Source organism: Pongo pygmaeus, chromosome 5 (genome assembly GCF_028885625.2).
Source record: "Pongo pygmaeus isolate AG05252 chromosome 5, NHGRI_mPonPyg2-v2.0_pri, whole genome shotgun sequence".
Lineage (NCBI taxonomy): Eukaryota > Metazoa > Chordata > Mammalia > Primates > Hominidae > Pongo > Pongo pygmaeus.
In genome coordinates, this window is record NC_072378.2 from 1,490,650 (window position 1) to 1,512,221 (window position 21,572).

A 21,572-nucleotide genomic window follows, 5' to 3' on the forward strand; every position below is an offset into this window, starting at 1 on the left:
GCCCAGGCTCAGAGGCCCGGCCTCCCAGCAACCATGTGTTTCCAATTAGCAGCATCCCGCCTGGGAGTGCAGAGAAGGCGAGTCCTGGGGCAGCTTCTGAGGAGCGGGTGGGCTAGCTCAGGCCCCCCAGTTCTGCTCCATCGAAGGCGAGGCCGCCCGGCCAGCAAGCTTTCACAGCGACTGGGCAGCCACACAAAGAGCCCTCTCTCCTGCGCCAGTCGTTGGAGACTCGGTCCTCCCCCAGATCATAAACCTGCCTGTGAAGACGTTCAGAAATAGTTTACCCGCACTCACGCACACATGTGCAAAGGCTGGAATTCCATTTGCTATAAAGTTTTATTTTATTTTGCTTGGAAGGGGAGTGAGGGGGAGAAGAAGTGTCCTGACCTAATTTGTTCTAGGGCAAAATACTGTATTTCATGTAGAGGTATACACCTGTACACGAATCCTTGCTTGCTGCCTATGGGTGTCCTGCACATGTGTGTGTCAGCCTACCTGTAGCTGTACACCATACATAGCTCAGGAGCACACACCTGTGGTCTTACCCAGGCCACCTAAATGATGCACTCAATGAAACCAGGTCCAGAGATCTGAGGCTGAGCCTTAAACCTTTTTATTATAACTTCAAATTAAAGCTGATGTCGTTCAAGTGCATAGCACAATGTCTGGCATGTATTAGGCACTTAACATAAATGGCTGAATGAATACATTAAACTTAGATTTAAAAAGTGACCTAGCAGTAATAAGAAGAGGTTGGAAATAAGCACTGTGTGAAAGATTCTAGACCACAAGGAAAGGCACAGGCTCAGACCTCTAGGTAACCTGGTGGCTTTGCCATGGAATGTTCCAACAGTATTTGCTTACCTTCAAGTTTCTTCTTCCGACCCCCCTCTATTTCTCAAGACTTCTTTTTCAGATGGTGAGAGCCCTTGGGTTCTAATTATAGTCAGCAGAGACCAGCCAGGGTGTGAATTCCTCCCTTCTGCAGGAACTAGGTTTCCAGAGTGACTTGTCACCAGGAGGGGAAAGAAATGTCCCAGGCAAAGACTAAGGAGGAGGCTCGCCGGAGCACCCCCGCCCCCCTTAGCCTTGCAGGAGTCCTCCCACCAAGGGCCTTCTCAAAACAGGGCAAGGCCTGACCACAGCGATCTCATTCCAAGGCCTGGATTGTGGGGTTGTTTGGGGACCCTTATAGCCGTGTTCATAACTTGGAGAAAACATCCACACCGACCCTGTAAATGCTAGTTCACAGAAAGACCATTTTTAATATGAAAAGAGAAAAACAATTTGAAGGCCCCACAGTTTGTTGTCTAACAACATAATTTCAAGTAAAGTGAATGTGATTAAAACATCTTGATTTCACAAAGCCATTCAGAGGAGGCTTCGACAAAAGCAAAGCGACCCAAACCCTGGAGGGTCACATCCCGGCTGCTACAAACCTCGGCGGGGCGGCCCCGCTCCTGCGGCCGGGACAGCGCAGCGGCAGCAGGGGCCGCAGGGGACCCGCAGATTGGCACGCCCCTCCCCATCCCCACAGCGCGTCTGCACCAGCGACTCCACGGGGATTGTAGCCGGAGGGCGGGCCGGGCTCCGCGGCGCTGCTCAGGCATTGGGGTTTGTCCTCATGAGCTCCACGTCGGCGTGCACCATCTCCCTCACCAGCTCCTGCAACACAGGGGTGGGCGTGAGGGAGGAGCTTCTGCCACTCTCTCCTGGTGACACCCCACCCCGGGTGTCGGCCCCAGAGAGGCCTCCGCGTCCCTCATTCCAGCTCGCCTCACTTCTCCCGCACCCCGCCCTCCGGGCTTTGGGCATCGCAGGCGCCTCAGGCGCCCGACCCTGAGAGCTGCCGCCCTGCGGCCCGGGGCCCCGCAGCGGGCGGCGTGCGCCCTAAGAGATACTCACATCGAAAGCGACCCGGGGCTTCCAGTTCAGCTTCTGTTTCGCTTTGGTGCAGTCGCCCTGCAGAAAGTCCTAGGGAAGAAGAGGGGGAGACGAGGCAGGCGTGGGTCGGGGGGGGCGCAGCAGGTCCCGAGCCCCGGGAACTCCCACCGTTCCGCTTCCTCTGGGCGCACAAGGCTCCGGGTTTCCCTGCTTTCGGTCCCTGCTGTGCGCGTTCAGTTGCGGCTCTCGGCGCCGTAAATCACTAGGTCGCGGTTAAGAATGTGCTGTGCGGACCGTGACAGCGATCCATCCCCAGCTACCTCCACCCCTCTTCTCCCCAACGCGTCCCTTGGACCCTTAATGCTTTTTTTTTTTTTTTTTTACATGAAGTTGTCAGGGACGCTACTGAGAACTGTTTCGAATTACTGCGCTTCTCCCGCTAGGAGGGAAGTGAGTAAATCACCAGGCGCCCCTCCCAGTTGCCCGTGTCCCTGCGCCGCTCAGCTCCTGCCGCAGGGCTGGCCGCGCCAAGCGCCCATCCTACCCAAAGCCACCAGCCCCGCGGGGAAGGGACTCGGGGTGTGGGGCGCGAGGTCCCAGGACTCGGGGACCCCTCTATCTCGGCCGGAGCGTGCGACCCTCTTTCTAATGCGGCCGTGGATGTTTCTTCCCGGATCGCAGCCAAGCGCGGTTCTTCCTGGGCGGTGGCTTTGGGCTTTTCGTACCCACAGAAAAGTCAGTTCACATCGCCTCCCGCACACACACGCGCTCATAAAACGAAACTGGAGTTTCACGAAGCAATACTTAGCCTTAGCGTCCAGGAACTCTATAGATGGTCTATTCTATTCTACTCGGTTCGATTCTGTTCCTAAGAAAATGCCGATCTCGACCCACTTGTCCTTCCACGATCCAGCACAGAGCTGCAGCCAGCAGCTCTGCAGGACCCCGCACTGCCCGCCACCGTCCCCTCTGGGAGTGCCTTTCTCCTCCCGCTTTCCCCAACTGCTCCACTCGAGGAGACAAGGGCATTTCATTTCCATCGACTTAAGAGGCTTCCTTGGAAGGAAGGCTGGCTAAAAGAAAACCAGCGGAGAAGAACTTAATCCTGCTCTCAGCCCCTACTCACCAATGTCTTTGTTACAGCTCTGTGAAGACTGATTTACATGAAGATTGAGATGAGAATTTCAAGATGAATTACAAAATAGGAAAGAAGGAAGAAAGGAAAGGAGGAAAGGAGAAAGAGAGGAGGGAGGGAAGAAAGAAAAAAGACTTTGAGATACATAATTGTTAGAAGTGAGATAAATATTTAGCTTTTCCATACACAAATGTACTCATCAAATAACACATAAGATGTGATTCCTCGAAATAAACTGAATGTGAAGGCAGTACGAAAATAGCCGATCTTTAAAGGTGAGAAATACTCGATCATTCTATTTCAGCTACATACAAATTAAAGAACAGCCTAAAAGGAGTTTCATCGTGTGAAAGTAACAGTCAAGCTGCCTCTGAAAGCCTTTCCTGCTTATTTTCTTCAGACTTCCCTGAAACTTGGCAGGTGGGGGAATTTGTTCTAGATTCATGACGGAAAAGGTGGGGAGGGCAGGGGTGGGACCTGCTTTGCCCTGGGTTTGGAGCTCACCTTCTTTGCTAAGCCTTCTAGAGCAGAGGCTGTCTGGATCCTACTGAATGTCTGCACCGTGGGCTTGAAATGGGGCTGCAGCAGTACACGCAGCGACTCTCGCTCTCGTTCTCATCATCCATCACTACTTTTTCAAACGCTTTGCATTTCGCAATACACTAAAGTACCAGTTTCCTCCCCAGAGTATTAATAATACTAAAACAAGTTATTTCTGCTGGCCCTAAAAGTCCATATACAGATTCTTCAGGAAAAGTAGAATACAAAAAGTAGTAATTAGCAATTTAACATAGCTCTACAAGGAAATAGCAATATAAGCAGAAAAACAAAGTAATTTATTTTTCTTTCCCCTCCCTAAATAAACTTGTATATATTTCTACAGGCTTCTATTTTGCTATAAGCGTCACACAAAGATACTCATTCTTTTTCCCCAGAGGAAGCTGTGCCATGTGGAGTCATGCAGCCCATCCCTCCCCTCTCTCAATCCTATAGCAGCTAGACGGTGTGGAGAAACATGGTTATTGTTTAATCACATCACACTGGCTGTAAATCAACCAGCACGGCATAGGATGCAATTCATGGCTGTGAACACATAGTCAGCAAAACCCTAAAACCCAGCTTGGCTTCAAATAATCTTGGTAGGCTTGGGAAATGGAGCTTTGTATTGTAATTATGTTTCCTGTAGTTTTCTACAAGTAGCTCACGATATAAAAACAATCAGGGAACTACAATTAAGGAAAAAGAAAAATGGTTTTCAAAGGCTTAGAAACAGATATTGCTACCATACACTGTAAAAGTATTTCATTGAAACCAGAGACGCACCCAGTTAAACTTCTCAATTTAGTTTTGAGCCTCGCTCCAATACTGCAGTCTAGCTGCTTCCTTTAACCTTCTGCCAAGGCTCTGTCTCCCTGAAATTTAATTAGACCAAGAGACCTTGGGAAGAAAAAGGATGAGGTCCCCTCAGAACAAAACGTCGGCTCTCTATGCCAGCTGTTCCTAGGCTGACATCTGGACTGGGCAGTAAGCTTATGTTCCAATCAACTTTTAAGGAAAGATTACTAGCATCCCAGCTTGTTTTACACTTAACTGTTCCTGAAGGAATTTCTTACTTCTTCCCATTGTGTCATTTATAGAAAAGATATAGTCAATGGTTCATCCTGCGAGGTTCTAGGCACAGGACATACTTAAAGGGTGGCGTGGGGAGGGCCTGTGTGAGAGAGTGCACATAACTCTAGAGGGAGAGCAAGGATGTGGATTCCCTTCTTTAAATAAGGCTTCCTCTGGGCTGAGAAGGAATTAGGTGGTGGAAACTGCTCATACAACGGGGTCCGAACTGCTGTGCTCAGATACAGAACTGTGAGGACTGAGAGGAGAGTGTGGGCCAAGATACACGTTCCTTTAATCTTTACCTCCCTCTTAAAGATTTTTGAACTTCCACAAATCCCCTCCACTAGGGTATAATCAGCTCCTAAGGACAAGAGAGAAGAACGAGCTTATCTACTGCGCTCTTTTCTTCTTTTTTGACAGTTCGGTTCCTTCATTATACATATGCTTACAGCCTTAGTATGACAACGGGGGCAGAAGCTGAATTAAAGTGATGATTTTACGTACAGCTTCCCAAAAGGACTTCCACCAGTGCAACTGGGTGGTCTGGAGCTTTTCTTGAAAAAAGAGAAAATAAAGCTTTGAGAAAAATTTAAAGTATTTCTATGTGAATATGACATTTCCTGAACTCTGGCTTCTGGTGTCTTCACTGTTTTCATTGCTATTCCTTAGGTGAACTATACGGTTTCAATATGTAATTTATAATTGTCAAATTCAATTAGGTTTAACTGAGCATTTTACAGCAGCAAAACAGCAGGAGCAATGTCTCCGTCCACACAGCCCTTCAGATTTCTGACTCACGGACTGTGTGTATTCATTTGACCTTCGGGAGTTGTCCTTTAGCTGTATCATCCAGGCATACATTTACAGAGCTGCAAATGGCAGCATAGAGGAGGGCATGTTTGGCTGCAGCCATTTTTTAGGCTTTCCTGGCTTATGTTCTTGTTAAAGTGAACTGATAAAGAGCCAGACCAAATGCTGGAAAAGTCATTAAGCCCGTTTCTGAGCCCACAGTAGTTAACGCAAACTCCAGAAAAGGAGAGACCATAGTGTGCCATTATCTTCTACCTTAACGACAGGTCCCTTTCCTCAGATCTCTTCCATCTAGATAACAACGCAGCTTTAAAATCACACTGGTTAGTTTTCATTCCTTCCCCCGACGTTATTTTGATCATTCTTTAACACATCCATTGCCTTTGATACTCCATACCACTTTCTCTAAGACCATTGTGGGGAATGCTATTAAACAGATTGTATCACATAGGATGATTTTTTGAAGTTCACAGTCTCATTTCATTTTCTCCCCTTTTCACTGAGTTTGCTTTGGGAAAATTTTAAAATTTAGTTCAAACTAGGAGTTGGATGCCACATTTCCTCAGCAGGTCTGCTTATAAGGTTTGCAAAGAACATCTGTTTAGGTGGAGAAATATTCTAAGAGTATGAGATCTTTTGGCAGACTATTGTTAAATTTCTAATGTACATCTTGGAAGAAATTGACTCTTGAGTGCTCTAAATAGGAGAAGATGTATGGACAGGGATGTTAATAAGGAAAGCCGAGACTGATGAAAGCCTTGGCGAAATATCTTCAGGAATTTAAGATACCGAGCTGTGAGGGGCACTTAATATTCTTTTTTTTTTTCCCTTCTACTTTTCTTAGAAAAGCAAAATTGAGGAATAGCTCAGGTTCCAAGGGAATAAAAGAATGCCAATGAATTTGGTTCTTGATCCAACTTTCTGCTAGTGTAGAGTGAATAGGAAAGCTTGACTCTTGGGGTAATGTTTCTTTTTCAGAAAGGCAGAGCTGCTAAACAACAACAAAAAGCCTCAGGAAAAAGCTCTCAAGTCGCACAGAGTATCCTAGTCAAGATTCCAGATAGTTGAGAATAAGACTGGGAAATAACAAAAAATGAATTCTGAAAGATCCCCCAGAAAATTTGCAATATACAACATCTCTTCTTGGGTGAAGCTTGAAGCCTTACATGCTCACGAATTTATCCTTTGGTTTAATCCTTCCCAAAGAGGGAGCCAATGTCTGAGCAGCAAGAAATGCTGTGGTGTTAACAGCAGTAATGAACATTCCCTCTCTGTTCCCTTACTGCTGTCTATCCACACCAACTGAAGTGGAAGTCAGACCTCCCCTTTAATGACAAGGGGCGATAAGAGAGGAGAAGAAAACAGCAGGCGGTTCTGTCTGCTCAGGAAGCGGGACTCGGTGGGACTGTCCATCAACAGAGGCTAACAGAATGCCGGCAGAGCTCAAACAATGCTCAGGCAGCCTCAGGGAAATGGAGTCAGTCAGCACTGGCCCAAGGAGGGTGCAGGCAGTGGAGAGGAAGTGGCAGAGGGAGGAGCAGGCCCTGCACCATGGCCTCGTCCGTAGTAGCCACCCTTATGGAGGCTGCTGTGTGGCAATCAGCGATGGTGTAGGCTTGGAATAAAACCACCACTGGACACTCCCACTATCGCCACTGTCACCTCTGCTGGGAGCCTCCTTAGATGACTCCGGATGTGTGGTCCAGTCCTCCTGCATGGTGCCTAACGGGCACTTTAAAATCCTCTGACCACCCCTCTTGCTGATCCCACTTTTCTGATGGAATCTCAGTTGGTAGAATTTGTCATTTGGGATCAGCAGCTGTTAAGCACTACTAAACAAATGGAAAGAAATGCATCCATCCGTATGCATGCCCCAGAAACCAGCGACAAAGTCCGGCTAGTACAGGAGAGCTTTCGTGGAAAGTAGATGAGAACGTGGTCTTCATTATGCGCCTACTCGTCAATAAGCTTAGGGTGGTAAAAAAAATTACCGGTGTTCACTTCATGAAAGGAGAACTTAATGGCATGTATAGTGCAACCTATATATAAATGGATCTTTTTTCATTTATATTTTAAAAATATGGTTGACATAGTTGACATAAAACAAGAATTGTAGTTAAGCAAAAAGGGCTCTATAAGCTACACAGACAACATAATTATTTAGGAGAAATACAGGATTTAAGCAAGTCAACTTCCTTTAAAACAAAGTTTTAACACATATTCTGGAGAAAGCCCTTTCTAGCAGACCTGCTGGAGGTGTGTGGAGATGAGTGCAGCGGTCCTCTTTCTTCCATGGGATGAACCGCACGTGGTCTATGCAGTTTATACCACCCCAAAGCTTGTTCCTTTCCCCAGACCAGGTGGTTGCCCCGGCTGCGTCCGCCTGCCCATGGGCTGCCTGGCCTTTGACTGGGAAAGAGGAGCACGCCCCCCACCTCCTGAGTGGGGCCCAGCCCAGGAACATGCCCACTGTCTGCCCTGTCCAGCCCTGTGCAACTTTGAGGCCTTCCCCGTTCAACCACGCAGCAGTCTGAGCCAGCTGAGCAGGGGAAAGCACTTCTCAGAGGCTGCGCTGGGAAGCTTTTGGGGAGCTGCCTACTCATAGGTAGGTGTCTAATAGGTTTCTTTAAATGAAATAACCATATAAGACTTTGGGGATGTCATCTTGCATCATACATATTTACAAGGTGCTGTGTCTGTCTGTACCTGTTCTACATCTATAATTGCAATCGTGGAGTTAATTTTTTGTTAGCTTTATTTCTTGATCCCTGGTGCTTACAGTAGCATCAATCTGGGGAAAGCTAGATTAATTACTGTAACTAGAGCTCTCTTGGTTCCGGTTAGCTCACTGATCTCCACTTTGACTAGCTGAGATGGGGGGTGGCTGACTCATAGTTGTGATGCAGGGGCCATTTAATGAAAAGGAGATAAGGTTGTCAGTGACCTCAGCATTCCAGGCTTCAAAGCCAGCACCATCTTGGTCGGAAATTACTGGTTACTGTTAATAACTGGATCTAGGGTGTAAAGATTTATCCATGCTGGAAGGAGGTGGCAAAACCCCGAGGACAGGAGATAAAGCGCCTTTGAGTGGACCGATTAGGGACTCTTGTGACATCGCTGGTAAGTGGCACCCTGGATACGAGAGGCAGGCCGCTGTGCTCTTGCCACTTAGGGCTTTCTACCCTCAAAGCGCTTCATAGACATCAGCTAATTAAACTACAAAACAATCACATCCAAAATGCAACCTAAGAGATTTTTGTATCTGTTGCAGGTGGCCTCTTTCCTAGAGATGAAAGTTCTGTGCAAAGCAAAGTATCTCGGAGGTAAAAGCTAAAGTACTTGTCATCTGGCTTATCTTTACCCTGCACCTTCTCATCTAGGAATGCCTACCTAGGCCACAGGGGATCCTGAATTGCATAAGAGGAAGGTAATTTTCCTTAAGCTTGTTTCCTTCTAGTTTGTTAGGAAATCTACCTATCTCTTAGAAATGCCCCCCCCCACCGACCCACCACCACTGCTTTGGACATGAGTACTACACAGTACAATGTAGATGGGATTTTTTTCCTTTGTGGTTTTTCTCAATGTATACAGTATATTAAGTCCTCCAATTCAACACACCTCACTTCAATAATCCATCCTTTCTTCCTTCCTTCCTTTCCTTCCTTCCTTCCTTCCTCCCTCCCTCCCTCACTCCCCTTCCTCCTTCTCCCCAATCCAAATATAAATAACGTAACAGGGTCATTCAAACAGGGTCTATCAAACATATACCCACAGGCTCCTCCAAATATTCATTCCCTCAGCCACTTCTTAAGAAACTCAAGGCCTAGCCAAACACCTGACCACATCCAGATTCTTGCTTTTTGGCCATTTCTCTGGGGACTTTTATATTGGAGAAAAGATTAAGATAATTACTATGATATTTGTTAGCAAATTTTTGGAGAGGTATGGAGAGGAGATGAGCATGATGACAACTCTTTAGGTTTACTGTAATTCTGTTATCACCCATTTGGCCACCCATCATCACAGGAAGGCTCACAGGGTTTTGTCAGGTGTCTATACTACATGGTCACCTGGCACTCCTTTATATCTTCATGAGAGGAACAAAGTCCTATACCGAAATGCATCTGCAGAGGTATTTCAGCCAAGTACTTGAGAATGTCACAAAGGCATCTAGTGATCAGGTTCTGCCGATTCCTAGTCCAGCAGTCACAACACTCAATAGGACAAAACCCTCCGTAGAATGTGTTGTAAGCAATACACTTTATGCACATTAATTTGAGTGGCAAAGAGGTCTCTAAGTAATAGATGGTATCAACACACAGAAATATCAACTTAATGCTGGATGGAAACTGACACAGAAGAGTCCATATTGTACATATTGTATGATTTGCTGTATGTGAGGTCCCAGAAGAGGCATCCATGGTTATAGAAACGAGATTGGAGGACAGGGGAGGAGTACTGACTGGGAAGGTGCACCAAGGAACTTTCTGGAGTGATGAAATGCTCCTTATATGAATAGGAGTGTCGGTTACATGAGTGTGTGCGTTTGTCAGATCAAACTGCAGTTCAACATTTGTGCATTTCACAGTATATAGATTTTATCTCAATACAAAAATTTGGCCAGGTGTGATAGCTCATGCCTGTAATCCCAGTGCTTTGAGAGGCTGAGGTAGGAGGATTCCTTGAGGCCGGAAGTTTGAGACCAGCCTGGGCAGTATGGCAGGACCCTGTCTACAAAAACTTTAAAAAATTAGCTGGGTGTGGTGGCACTTGCCTGTGGTCCCAGCTACTTGGGAGGCTGAGGTGGGAGGACTGCTTGAGCCCAGGAGTTTGAGGTTGCAGTGAGCTATGATTACACCACTGTACTCTAGCCTAGGTGACAGAATGAGACCTTGCCTCTAAAGGAAGAAAAATTCTTAGACACAACCAACATGGGGACATTGCTGGAGAGACCTGGAATCATAACGTGGCTCAACCACTTCACTCTTTCTTAATAACTCTGAGATTCAGGTTTTAAATCTGTAAAATGGGGATGGCAAGGCTTGCAAAGTTGTGTGAGAATTCAAAATTGCACAGTAAAAGCAGCTAGAACCATTTCTAATTCATCCTATACAGGCTTTCCATTAAGGCTATTATTTATCACTAAAATGTAGGAAAAACGATTCTTTTCATTTCTTGTAGTAACATCATGGATGAAGATGTAACATTTTTAAGTGGGCTGTTTTATAGTTTTTCTTTGATACTTAGATGCAACTTTTACCCTGCACCCCAACCCTTCCTCTAATTTTAGATAATCATTTTCTGAATAGCTGTAACAGAGTGTAAGTGTAGAAGATTTTGTACTCTGCTGTCCCTCAATTTCTGCAAACATTTCACAGTCTCTTGCTTGCTTGTTGCCACACATTTACTGCTTTAGGCCTTGGGGAAGCAAACATGGACAAGAGAAGGCCGTGGCTGTCATGAAGCCCATGTTCTAGGGGTTGACAGCACAAGAGTTTGCGGAGACCTGATTTTCGGCTGATGGAGCACAAGGGAGTGACTGCAGAGGGGGCTGGCTTGTTGGAGGGCGGGAGGGCACTCTGTACTGGCTGGGCGGGGAAGGCCTTTCACAGAGGTCACTGGATCAGAGATCTGCACAATGCGCAGGGGCCGGTCACAGAAAGATCTGGGGTGTGAGGGTCTCTTGGGGACACTGCAGCTAAAAAGGCCTTAAGGGAACCCCAGAGACAAGGCTGCTGTGACTGGGCATGGAGAGTGAGGGGGAGAGCAGCCCGTGATCACGAGGCTGGGAGGGACACACAGGCAGGCATGTTGGCCTCCCGGGTGGTTTCTGCCACGGAGCCCAGGCCTTTCCCAGCAAAGCCATGTGGTCGCGAGGCTCTGCTGTCCAGTCACAGTGACTGCCTTGGAGTATCTATAGCCTGCAGGCCGTGGCTGGGGGTTGGAAAGCTGGCTACCTCAACTTGATGGAGTTTACAAGTCTGACTTTCTGGTGCCAATTTTTGAAAGTGTGGAACTGACTATAAACTGACATTTAGCTGTGTGTCTTTTTAAAAAGGTGGACGAGTTGTTCTTGCCCTGTATGGCCCAACTCTAATACATAATCCCTCTTCCCCTGGAAAATCTGCCACTCTTTGATGTGCTTGGGCCACCTAACCTAAAAGCACCTGGCGACTCAGGTGCAGGCGACTGCAGCGGGACTGCACCCAGCTGGCCCTGAAAGACATGGAGACTAGGGATCACCAGAGGCAGTAACCTGGCCATGCTATTCCAGCACCTGCTAGGGTTTGCCGTGAAAGGGCTGTCCCTCTTCTGGCCAAATGAGGACATGCTCAGCCTCTGAGGGCTACTGAGATGCCGCTCCACCCTTCATTTCCTCCTGCCTGCAGTGAAGCTGTGACCCTGAGCTCCCCTTGCTGGTTAAAGGCCTTCTCCTTTCCCAGTAGCTCTCAAGAGGATGAGGCACAGCACTGAAACTTGCCTGAGTTTTGAAAACATTTTTACCATACTCTTGCGTGTGTGTGTCTTTCTCTCTCTCTCCGGGTGTGTCTCTGTGTCCGTGTGCACTGTGTAAAAGTCCACTCATTTACAGTGAGAACCCACTCACTTTGAACTCCATCCTTTACTGGCCCAGCACATCCAATATGGAATCTGGGCTTTGCTCAGAGCCACGGTGGGCTTTTAAGTGCTGGGGGCATATGCTGCGATGGATGAGATCAAAGATGCCTGCAGATGCTGCCTGTGGTTTAGAAAGAGGGGCAAGAGCAGGGGAGAGACTGGCTAAGAGACTCCAGCCACAGATATGGTAAGAGACGATGGTGGCCTGGACACGAGGGGTGGGGAGGGGACGTAGCGACGGAAAGGCATGGGTCAACTTGAGATGATCTTGGAGAAAGAGCAGAAAAGGCCTCCCTGGGGTTGGAGGCGGTGGTGAGGGAAAGAGGACTGACAGAGAACTCCTAGGATTTTCGTCTGAATGAGAACCTTTTTATTGCTTTCAAAGACGTTCTATGAATCAACAATGCCAGAAGCGAAGTTCTCCTAGTGGAGTCTGCGTGTGCCTCTCCCCACAGCCCTGCCAGCATTACGTAGCATCTCCTTTTTCAGGATTTCATGATTAGAGAACAGGGACTCTTTCAAAAGATCACTTCTAGAGAATCACCTGTGACCTCTCATATCATTCCATGGAGCACGCCTTCTTGTTTTGATCCTGATTTGAGGCCAGAGCCTCTCTGCTGAGAAAGTCTGCTTAGCTCTGGGAAAGGAGCTCCGTTTCATACGTCCTGGCTGTGCTCCTGTGAAAGGCAGGCTGAGGGGAAACAGCTTGTCTTCTTCCGTGGCCGTGGTCCACGGGACAGGCGAGGAAAGGGTTAAGACAAGCTGTGTCCACTGCGCAAGCAACATGGCCCACTTTCATCCTCCGGCTGCCCCAGGAGGAAGTCCGAGGGGGGGCCTTTCACATGACATCATAAAAGCCTGATTTATCGCCAGCCACCAAACATCTAGAAAATCATAACATCCTTTCAGGAAAATGCAGTGGAAAATAATCAGGCTGACTTTGATGGGAACTTTGGTGGGGACTCCGAGTGCGACACTGTGCGGCGACCCTTGGCAGGTGCTTTGTTTGCCTCGCTGACAAGGCTGAGGGTCTGTGCTGTGCAAAGCACACAGGGGAGTGTGGCCCTCAAGTCTGCAGATGCAAACGAGAGCCTGGTTCATACTCTGCCAACTTGCCTAAAATGATACTGCGGTGGATGTGAACGCGCTTTGGAAAAGATAGCTGTATCCAAATGTGAGAAATTACTGATTACAGCCTTGTACATAACCCACAGCCACTCCAGGCAAGCAGGGCCCAGCCTTGGCACCTCCAACACTGCATCTGGGAGTTGCTCTTCTCTGCTCTCAGCCGGGGCTATCTTTAGGACACTACTGTTTGGTTAGAGCCCTTTCCTCACAAGGCACTTTTCCTACTTCGCATTTCCAGAGTAACCTGCCACCGTGGCAGCCCTCCTCATCACAAAGAGGACTAGGAGACTACAGAAAAGAGACACCCCAGAATGTCAGCGGAAATAGAAATAAAGGGATGAGATCTGCGTGCCACAAGGAATCTGTTCCAGGAATGTCTGCATCTCTTCGGCGCTTCTCTTGCTCAGTAATTTGATGAAACCACCAGCAGGAACCTCCTCTTTGATGTGCACAACATGCTCTCCAAATAAACACAGGAAAGAGGGACAAGGGTGGCCTAGAGTGTGGGATAGTTCTAGAAACCTGGCCACATCAATTCTAAAAAGCCTGTTGGCGTAGGAAGTAGGCCTGTCTTTGCAAAGTAATGCCCACTCTGAAGGTCTTGGGATTCCTGAGTTTGGAGAAGACAGACATTATAAAGATTGAGCCAGGGCTGACAAACGGCTAGCCTGAGGTTGAAGTTTGGCAAAAATCAACCCTTGGACTCAGTTCAAAGTTACTTTCACTTAACTGTTATACCAGCAAGTGTGCAGCATGAAGACCACTCCCAAGATGATCAGACTCGTGCGAGAACACAGCCACCAACACCTCTCTGGCTGTCCTGAAGGTGCCTGGAAGGTTGGTACTGATGTGGCCCCCATGCAGGAACAGGCTCCCATGGAGGGATGAGCCCCCAGGATGGAGAGCTCAGGGCCTAGCCTGACACCATGAGCCTAGGATTGGGGGCACTGGCTGCCACACAGGCAGCACTTACCATGCTACGGTTATGTCCTTGCAAGTTTGACTCTTACCCGCACCAGCGGGCCCCGGAAGGTCTGCCCATGCCTCACCTGCCCAAGGTTCTATGGGAATGGCGTGGAAGGCAGCAGGGAGGAGAGGTGAGGCCTAGGCCTGGCCCTGCAGCACAAGCTCTCAACTCGGGCTTGCCTCATCTGCACGCGGGGGAACGCTGGGGCCAGAAGAACTCTAACGGCCCCTCTCCAAGCCACTGCTTGTCATTCTGCCAGGCCTGCTGGTGCTCGCAGAACACCTTGAGACTGCGTCTTGCCTTTGGGACCCCGCACTGTGCCTCCTAGCCTAGCGCCAGGCATGGCTCCAGGCAGCTGTGGCAGCAGAGCGGTAGGACTCAAGGTGTCTCAGCTGGGCTCCATCTGGCTCGTTGTCTGCACTGAGCCTGAGTCGAGCCAGGTGTCTGGGGGAGCTGGGTGACTCAGCACATTGTCAGGTGGCAAAGCGTGGTGGAGAGGGCTCCCTTGGCCCTGGTCTCCCTGCACCTCTGCCCAGTAAGGCCTTTCCAGGCATCTCTCCAGGCCCAGGAGCCCTGCAGCTGGGCATGTGCTTCCTGGCCGGCCCCGCAGACAGCACTTGTGAGGAGGCAGGCGGCCTGGAGGGCGGAGGTCTGACTCGGTTCTGGTGTGCTGAACAAGACCCCGAGGAAGCTACTGCTTCAAACTCTCCCCTGTGAAGGCATGGCTGGACTTCTGGGGAGCTGTCACCTATGGCAAGTCAGGCTCTCTGGGTGCTTATGCTCTCTCGTGGCTATAAAGTGGACACTTGTGGCACCTTAGTGCCCTGGGTGGAGCAGGTCACTGAAGCACTTGCATAACACCTAAATAATGGCACAAGGGGGAAGCACATTCCGCGCCAGCACAGATCATAACCAAATGCCTGACCTACTGCAGACTGTTGTGGGGACAGAGGCCTCTAAGCAGAAGGCTCCCAAGAGGAGTTCCCTCTGCAGTGGGCCAGTCAGTCCCTGCACTGGCTGTTCAGGATGGGTTTTTTACCAGTTTAGGCAAGGGTTCCCCGAGGGCCCTTAGACCAGCAGCAACATGCCCCCTGTCCTTCAGCCTTCTAACAGTCCTATGAGGTAGGCAAGGAAACAGCGGTGCTGATAAGTGGGTAACTTGCCGTGTGCCACTTGAGGTGGATCCTGGATCCAAACCCAGGCTTATCTGACTCAAGCAGGTAACTTGCCGTGTGCCACTCGAGGTGGATCCTAGATCCAAACCTAGGCTTATCTGACTCCAAAGACTAGGTTACTAGCCCATTAACCTGGACCACCTCCCCTGGTGGTCTTCTCTCTTTAGTTATGTGTGCTGACACTTGGTAACAATAAACACAAAGCCATGCATTCACCACCAGGTAGAGGCTGAGGTGTGTAAAGAAAGAATTTGCCAACAACACGGACAGGAGAGAGAGACTATGCTTCTGCGCTACAGGGGTCCAGATTAGATTAGAGCAGAGCCAGGAATGGAACCTAGGAGTTAGAAACAAAGGTAGGGGGCGTGAGAGACACCAGGCAGAAATGAGCATGGGTCTCTTCATGTCAAAGCCCCACACTAAAAAAGCCTGATGCAGCCTTGGGTTTAGAGCGAAACAAAAATTCCACTGTTTTTCTCTAGCTGGAGATGAATGGTTTCACAGAGGGAACCCTGGCTGAAGAAAAAGCATCTTTGATTTAGTTAATTAATGTAGCTTTCTCGAAAACACTGATCAACTCCTCGAGTACCAGCAGGATGGCCATGATCCTGAACTTTCTACTTATGAACAGCTTAAACACAGGCCAGGGGCTGCGTGCCCATGGATTGATTCTATGCCCCAACCCCCAACCCCCGACACTATGAGGCCGTGAGACTCCCAGAAGACTTCCTCAGGCAGGACTGGGCTTTGGGGGGCATTATTCAAGGGAGTATTGCTTTTGAGGATGGCAAGGAACACTCAGAGCCACCTGACATGGGAACTCTGGGGTTTGGGATACTTCCAAGGGACCTTTGCTTGGTATCTGTCCCCTTTAGAGCACTCTTTTCTATGAAAGGAACCCAACTCACAGAATTAGAAAGAACTCTCCGGGTCTTATTAATGCCACCGCCATGATTACTAACAGAAACACAAATATTCCTTAGGGTGTGGAGACTGAGGGAGACCATGTCTTCAGGTCAATGGGACCTGCATGAGTGGAGTGAGTCTGGAGGTACATAAAGACTTTATCCACAACTACTTAGCTCATGAGTCTGGATAGTGAGAGTGCAGAAAGAAAGCGACACCTTGAAATCTTCTTATTCCATCCTGGCCAACATTCATTCATACATGCAGTCGGCCCAGAAGCTCAAGGTCAGTGACGGAGACTGACATAGATGGCGATCTCCGACAGGTACCTGTGCCTGGGGTAGGCAACAAGGGCAGGCTAGCAGAGAAGCAGGTGGGTACCTGTGGATATGGGGAGAGGGCCCAGGCTTGAAGAGGAGCAGGAGTGGAGGAGAGACGGCTTAGTGGTGGCCTTAACAATGCACCATGTTAAGGATGCCACTGAGGCACTTGCAGAAACAGATACTGGGTGACATGCCTAGCATTTTCCCACTGGGGGAAGTGGAGGGATTAAGCTACCTTCACAGTGACACGCAGGAGGGGCTCACAGGCCAGTGAAGTGAGGGCTCTTGGGAAATACTTCCCAGAGAAGATTTTCCCTGAGCTGGGTTGTGAGGAATGAGCAGAAGGTAGGGAGATGAAGTGCAAGGCTAAAGTCCAGATGCAGACGGCTGTTCAAGGACCCAGTGGTGTTAGAGAACCTCCCAGGAACCGCCGTGTTTAGTACGGCTGGGGGCCAAGTGGAACTCTCTCGTTTGCTGAATGTGGACCCCCAAGTGCAAAGCAGTCATCGCAGCTGAGCATGAGCTTTGGAGTCAGATCCAAGCTGAGGCCGGGCACAGTGGCTCATGCCTATAATCCCAGCACCTGGGAGGCCAAGGCAGGTGGATCGCTTGAGCTCACAAGTTCGAGATTAGCCTGGACAATATGGTGAAACCCCATCTCTACAAAAACTAGCTGGTGTGGTGGTGCATGCCTGTAGTCTCAGCTACTTGGGAAGCTGAGGTAGGAGGATGGCTTGAGTCCGGGAGACGGAGGCTGCAGTGAGCCAAGATCATACCACTGCACTCCAGCCTGGGTGATAGAGCCAGACCTTGTCTCAAAACAAAACAAAACAAGACGAAAACACAGATCCAAGCTGAATTCCAGTTCTGCCACTTACTTCCTGGATGCCCTGAACCTCACTGGGCCTAGGTTCCACGATGTATAAGCCTGTTGAATGATACAGACCAATGCTAAAGATCAGAGATAAAATCAGTGCCTGATGTTGGGTAAGTGCCCAACAGACAGCAGCTTCTGCCACTGCACAGTCAGTGACGGCTCTACTGGGGCCCAGGGAATGCAGTTAGACCCCAGAAGGATGTGCCAGTCCATGGTACCAGTTCTGCAGCACTGTTGCCCAAGGCTCCCTCACATCACTCTTCAATTCTAGCAATCTGCTGCCCTCCTCATGCAGTTGGTTCCCGACAGCCTGGAATATGTTTCCTCTTCCTCATTGAAACTGTGCCCATGGAGAAGCACATGGGATTTAGGGTTACAGAGACTTAGGTTGACACTAGATTCACCACTTTTGAGGTGGCTTGGTGTCCTCATCCTCAGGCATGCCACACCTGCAGGTGTGTTATGCACCTGTCACGGGGTAAGGCCTTCCACGTATGCTCACTCTCCTCCTGCCTCAGGTCCCTCTTTAAGCGTTGGCCACTCCCCAGCCTTGTACCTCCCTGACCTCCCTCTCGGCTGAGCGGCTCTCTGAGGCTGTCCCATGCCCGTGGAACATGCTGGATGTGGCTGTTCTGAGGCTGTCCCATGCCCGTGGAACATGCTGGATGTGGCTGTTCTGAGGCTGTCCCATGCCCGTGGAACATGCTGGATGTGGCTGTTCTGAGGCTGTCCCATGCCCGTGGAACATGCTGGATGTGGCTGTTCTGAGGCTGTCCCATGCCCGTGGAACATGCTGGATGTGGCTGTTCTGAGGCTGTCCCATGCCCGTGGAACATGCTGGATGTGGCTGTTCTGAGGCTGTCCCATGCCCGTGGAACATGCTGGATGTGGCTGTTCTGAGGCTGTCCCATGCCCGTGGAACATGCTGGATGTGGCTGTTCTGATGCTATCCCATGCCCGTGGAACATGCTGGATGTGGCTGTTCTGAGGCTGTCCCATGCCTGTGGAACATGCTGGATGTGGCTGTTCTGAGGCTATCCCATGCCCGTGGAACATGCTGGATGTGGCTGTGCCTTCTAGGTGCCCGTTTTGGAGAGAATACATTTCTCATAAATGGCAGGGCAGGCTGTCTCAGGTGTGGTTCCAGAGCACATGGGATGTGCCCTTGCATCCCCACAGCGCAGGCCCAGGGCTGCTGACACAGCAGCCAACCAGACACATGGGCAGCTCATGTTCTACTGTGGGGGCACTGGCAGTAAACAGGCAAGCAAGGAAACAACCAGGTGGTTACAAGGCCTCTGATAAAAAGAAAATTGGGTAATGGGGGGTCACGAATGCCAACACGGTGCTGTTTAGGCAGAGTTATGATTGACAGTGGGGGCTGCCCCGGGTAAACCTCGAGGTGGAGGGAGCAGGCTGGGCTAGGGCCCTGAAGGGCTGGCTGGTTAGAAACCCTGAAGTCCAGAGTGACCCCATGGGGCTGGGGTCAGGGAAGCTGTTACAGGTGGCGGTGGCTCCACGGCTGTGAGAATTATTTCTGGCTTCCTCAGGAAAGATCCCTGTATATATTTCTTCCTCTGGGTGCTCATTAGACCCTTTGCCTGCAGATGGTCTTAGGAGTTCCCTTGGGGAAACTGGTGGCCACCCACATGCTGGAGATTGGACTCATTTTGGGACGTCCTGAGACATGCTGTCTGTCATTCAGGGGCTTCTGGGGCTCACTGAGGTCCTCATCCATTCCTGTGCACCCTGGAGGTCCTGGAGGATGCAATTCAGGGGCTAGTCTTATGTTCCTCAGGGACAATCTATGTCACTGTCATGTTAGTGAAGATAAATGGAGAGAAATATGCCTTGCCAGCTGGTGGCACTCAGAAAGTGCCATGGAGCAGCACAGCCTGCGTCTCAGAATGGACAGGAAAAAAGCTTTACCTTCTTCCTGTCAAAGGAGGGAAATACCCTGTGGAAGGTCAGGGTGCTGTGCACCTGGCAAGTGCCTGCCTGACCCCAGCCTGTGGCAGAACCTGAAGGGCCACTGCGATCTTTATCAGGTGACTCAGTGCTTAGCACTGGGGAAGGGCGGAGTGTGGAGCAGGCACAGAAGGTCCCGTGGAGAGGCCCTGAGCAGCCCAGACAGGAGCGCTCCGTTCTGCTGCTCAGGGGGGCATTACCTCCAGCAGTCAGGCACGTACAGCTCACGTCTCTCTCTCTTCTATCCCTCTTCTCTCTCCCTTTCCTTCTGCAGGATTTAATTAATTGAAAGTCAGGTTTTTAAATATTGGCAGCTTCCTGTTGGATATTTGGGGTCTGCCCTGGGGCTCCCCCACGCATCTCTCTGACTTACCTTCATGAAAGGTGAAGCAGAAATACCCCAACAATTCGGCACACTTCTTTTGTCCCAAAGAGTGGAAGCACACTAGGAAGTTCTCAGAACCCCGAAGAAGGCCCTCATTTCACCTGCTCCTTCAGGATGCCCCTGTCCCTTCCTACTGGCCCCTGGCTCAGAAGGTTCGCCCTGCGTAGCCCTCTCCTTTTCATCCTGTCCTCGCTCACTTGGAACCCTGCTCTTCAGAAACTAAGGGGAGCGCAGCAAGCCTCAATTCCCTTGAAATCTAGGCAGTTTCCATCTTTTTTTTTTTTTTTTTTTTTTTTTTTAAGAAAAAAATAGAGTCTCACTCTATCGCCCAGGCTGGAGTGCAGGGGTGTGATCTTGGCTCACTGCAACCTCCACCTCCCAGGTTCAAGCGATTCTCCTGCCTCAGGTTCCCAAGCAGCTGGGACTACAGGTGTGTGCCACCATGCCCAGCTAATTTTTTTATGTTTTTAGTAGAGACGGGGTTTCACCATGTTGGTCAGGCTAGTCTTGAACTCCTGATCTCAAATGATTGGCCCACCTCGGCCTCCCAAAATGCTGGGATTACAGGCGTGAGCCACCACACCCGGCCAGTTTCTGTCTTTAAACCTACCCCAAAGGTTCTATAACTGTTGCTCAGATTTGTCTGAAAATTTTCGTTTTGTCAGGGAGAAAATAAATTTCTCCTTCAAAATCTCCACCTTCTCCCTAAGGTGAAGGTCAACCTGGTCTTTGTCCTCTAGACTGGAGAACGGAGTTCCATGGTGACCATCGTCCTGAGTCCTTGTGCATAACAGATGTGGGGTAATATTTTGACTTTATAAAGCCTGCCTTCACAATGGCTTCTTTTGTCTTTGTGAACAGCACAGGTGGGCAGCTGTGCTGGTCCCATGTGGGCGACAGGCGAGCTGGGCCTGGACGGTCTGTCTCTCCAAGTCCAACAGGAAGATCAGGATGGGCCTCGGATCTCTGCTCCTAAAGCTGGGCCCCACGAAGCCCCTTCCCTTTACTCCTTATGGAGTCCCCTTCCTCACTGAGTTTTTTCCCCTATTTTAAAATAGCTCTTCACAGAGACTCTTTGGGGGCTTTTAAACAGCCCTGGTCTTAGCAGAGTTAACACAACCACATCATGAGGCATCTGCTGACGAGGGGGGCATCCTGCAGAGCCGGTCCATACTTCCTTTTATTTTCTTATCCAGCTGCTTTTCTTCCCCTGAGTCTCCCCAGAGAAACTGGTGATTCTCAACACATCCTGTGGAGTTTGTGAAAAGTGGAGCTTGGTGAGGTCCTCAGCCAGGTGAGACGTGCCGGAATCTCCAAGGGTGCCCTCATAGAAGGTGTCTGAGGATTGATTCACCAGACCAGACAAGTGTGGGGGGCAGGGACAGCATCTCACTCAGCTTGGTGTCCCTGGGACCCAGCCCATTTGGCAGGACACACAGGCATTGTAAGGAAATGCAATTTCCTTATGCCTTCCTGAAAACGAACCCTGACTGCCCATGGTGCAGCTGAGCCCCCGAGGCTCTGTTGCTGCAACTGTGCTCATCTCCAGGTGGCTCTCAAGGTGCTCATCCCTCCCTCGGCTCCCATGGCATAAATGAGGCAAAAGCAGAGCCTTCGAAAGTCCTTTTAGCAGAGTAGGATGTGGTTACCAGGGCCTTGGGTAGTTGCGGGGGTGCTGGCCAAAGGATACATACCTATAGCTAGGTGGGGACAGTGGAGGTTCAGAATAGGCAGATGCGTAGAGACAGGGGTAGAGAGGTGACTGCCTGGGCCACGGTGGGGGGG

The 21,572-nt window shown here is 49.7% G+C and overlaps 1 protein-coding gene across 1 annotated transcript in view; it reads right to left on the minus strand.

The window, feature by feature from the left end:
• Nucleotides 1–1,239: 1,239 nt before the first annotated feature.
• GMDS (GDP-mannose 4,6-dehydratase) overlaps nt 1,240–21,572 on the minus strand; it is a 616,989-nt gene continuing 596,656 nt past the window's right edge. The window contains exons 10-11 of the mRNA XM_054491027.2: nt 1,906–1,974; nt 1,240–1,665 (exon numbers count right to left, since the gene is read on the minus strand). Coding sequence (XP_054347002.1) covers nt 1,603–1,665; nt 1,906–1,974 — 132 coding nt within the window. The 3' untranslated portion in view covers nt 1,240–1,602. The remainder of the gene's footprint in view (nt 1,666–1,905; nt 1,975–21,572) is intronic.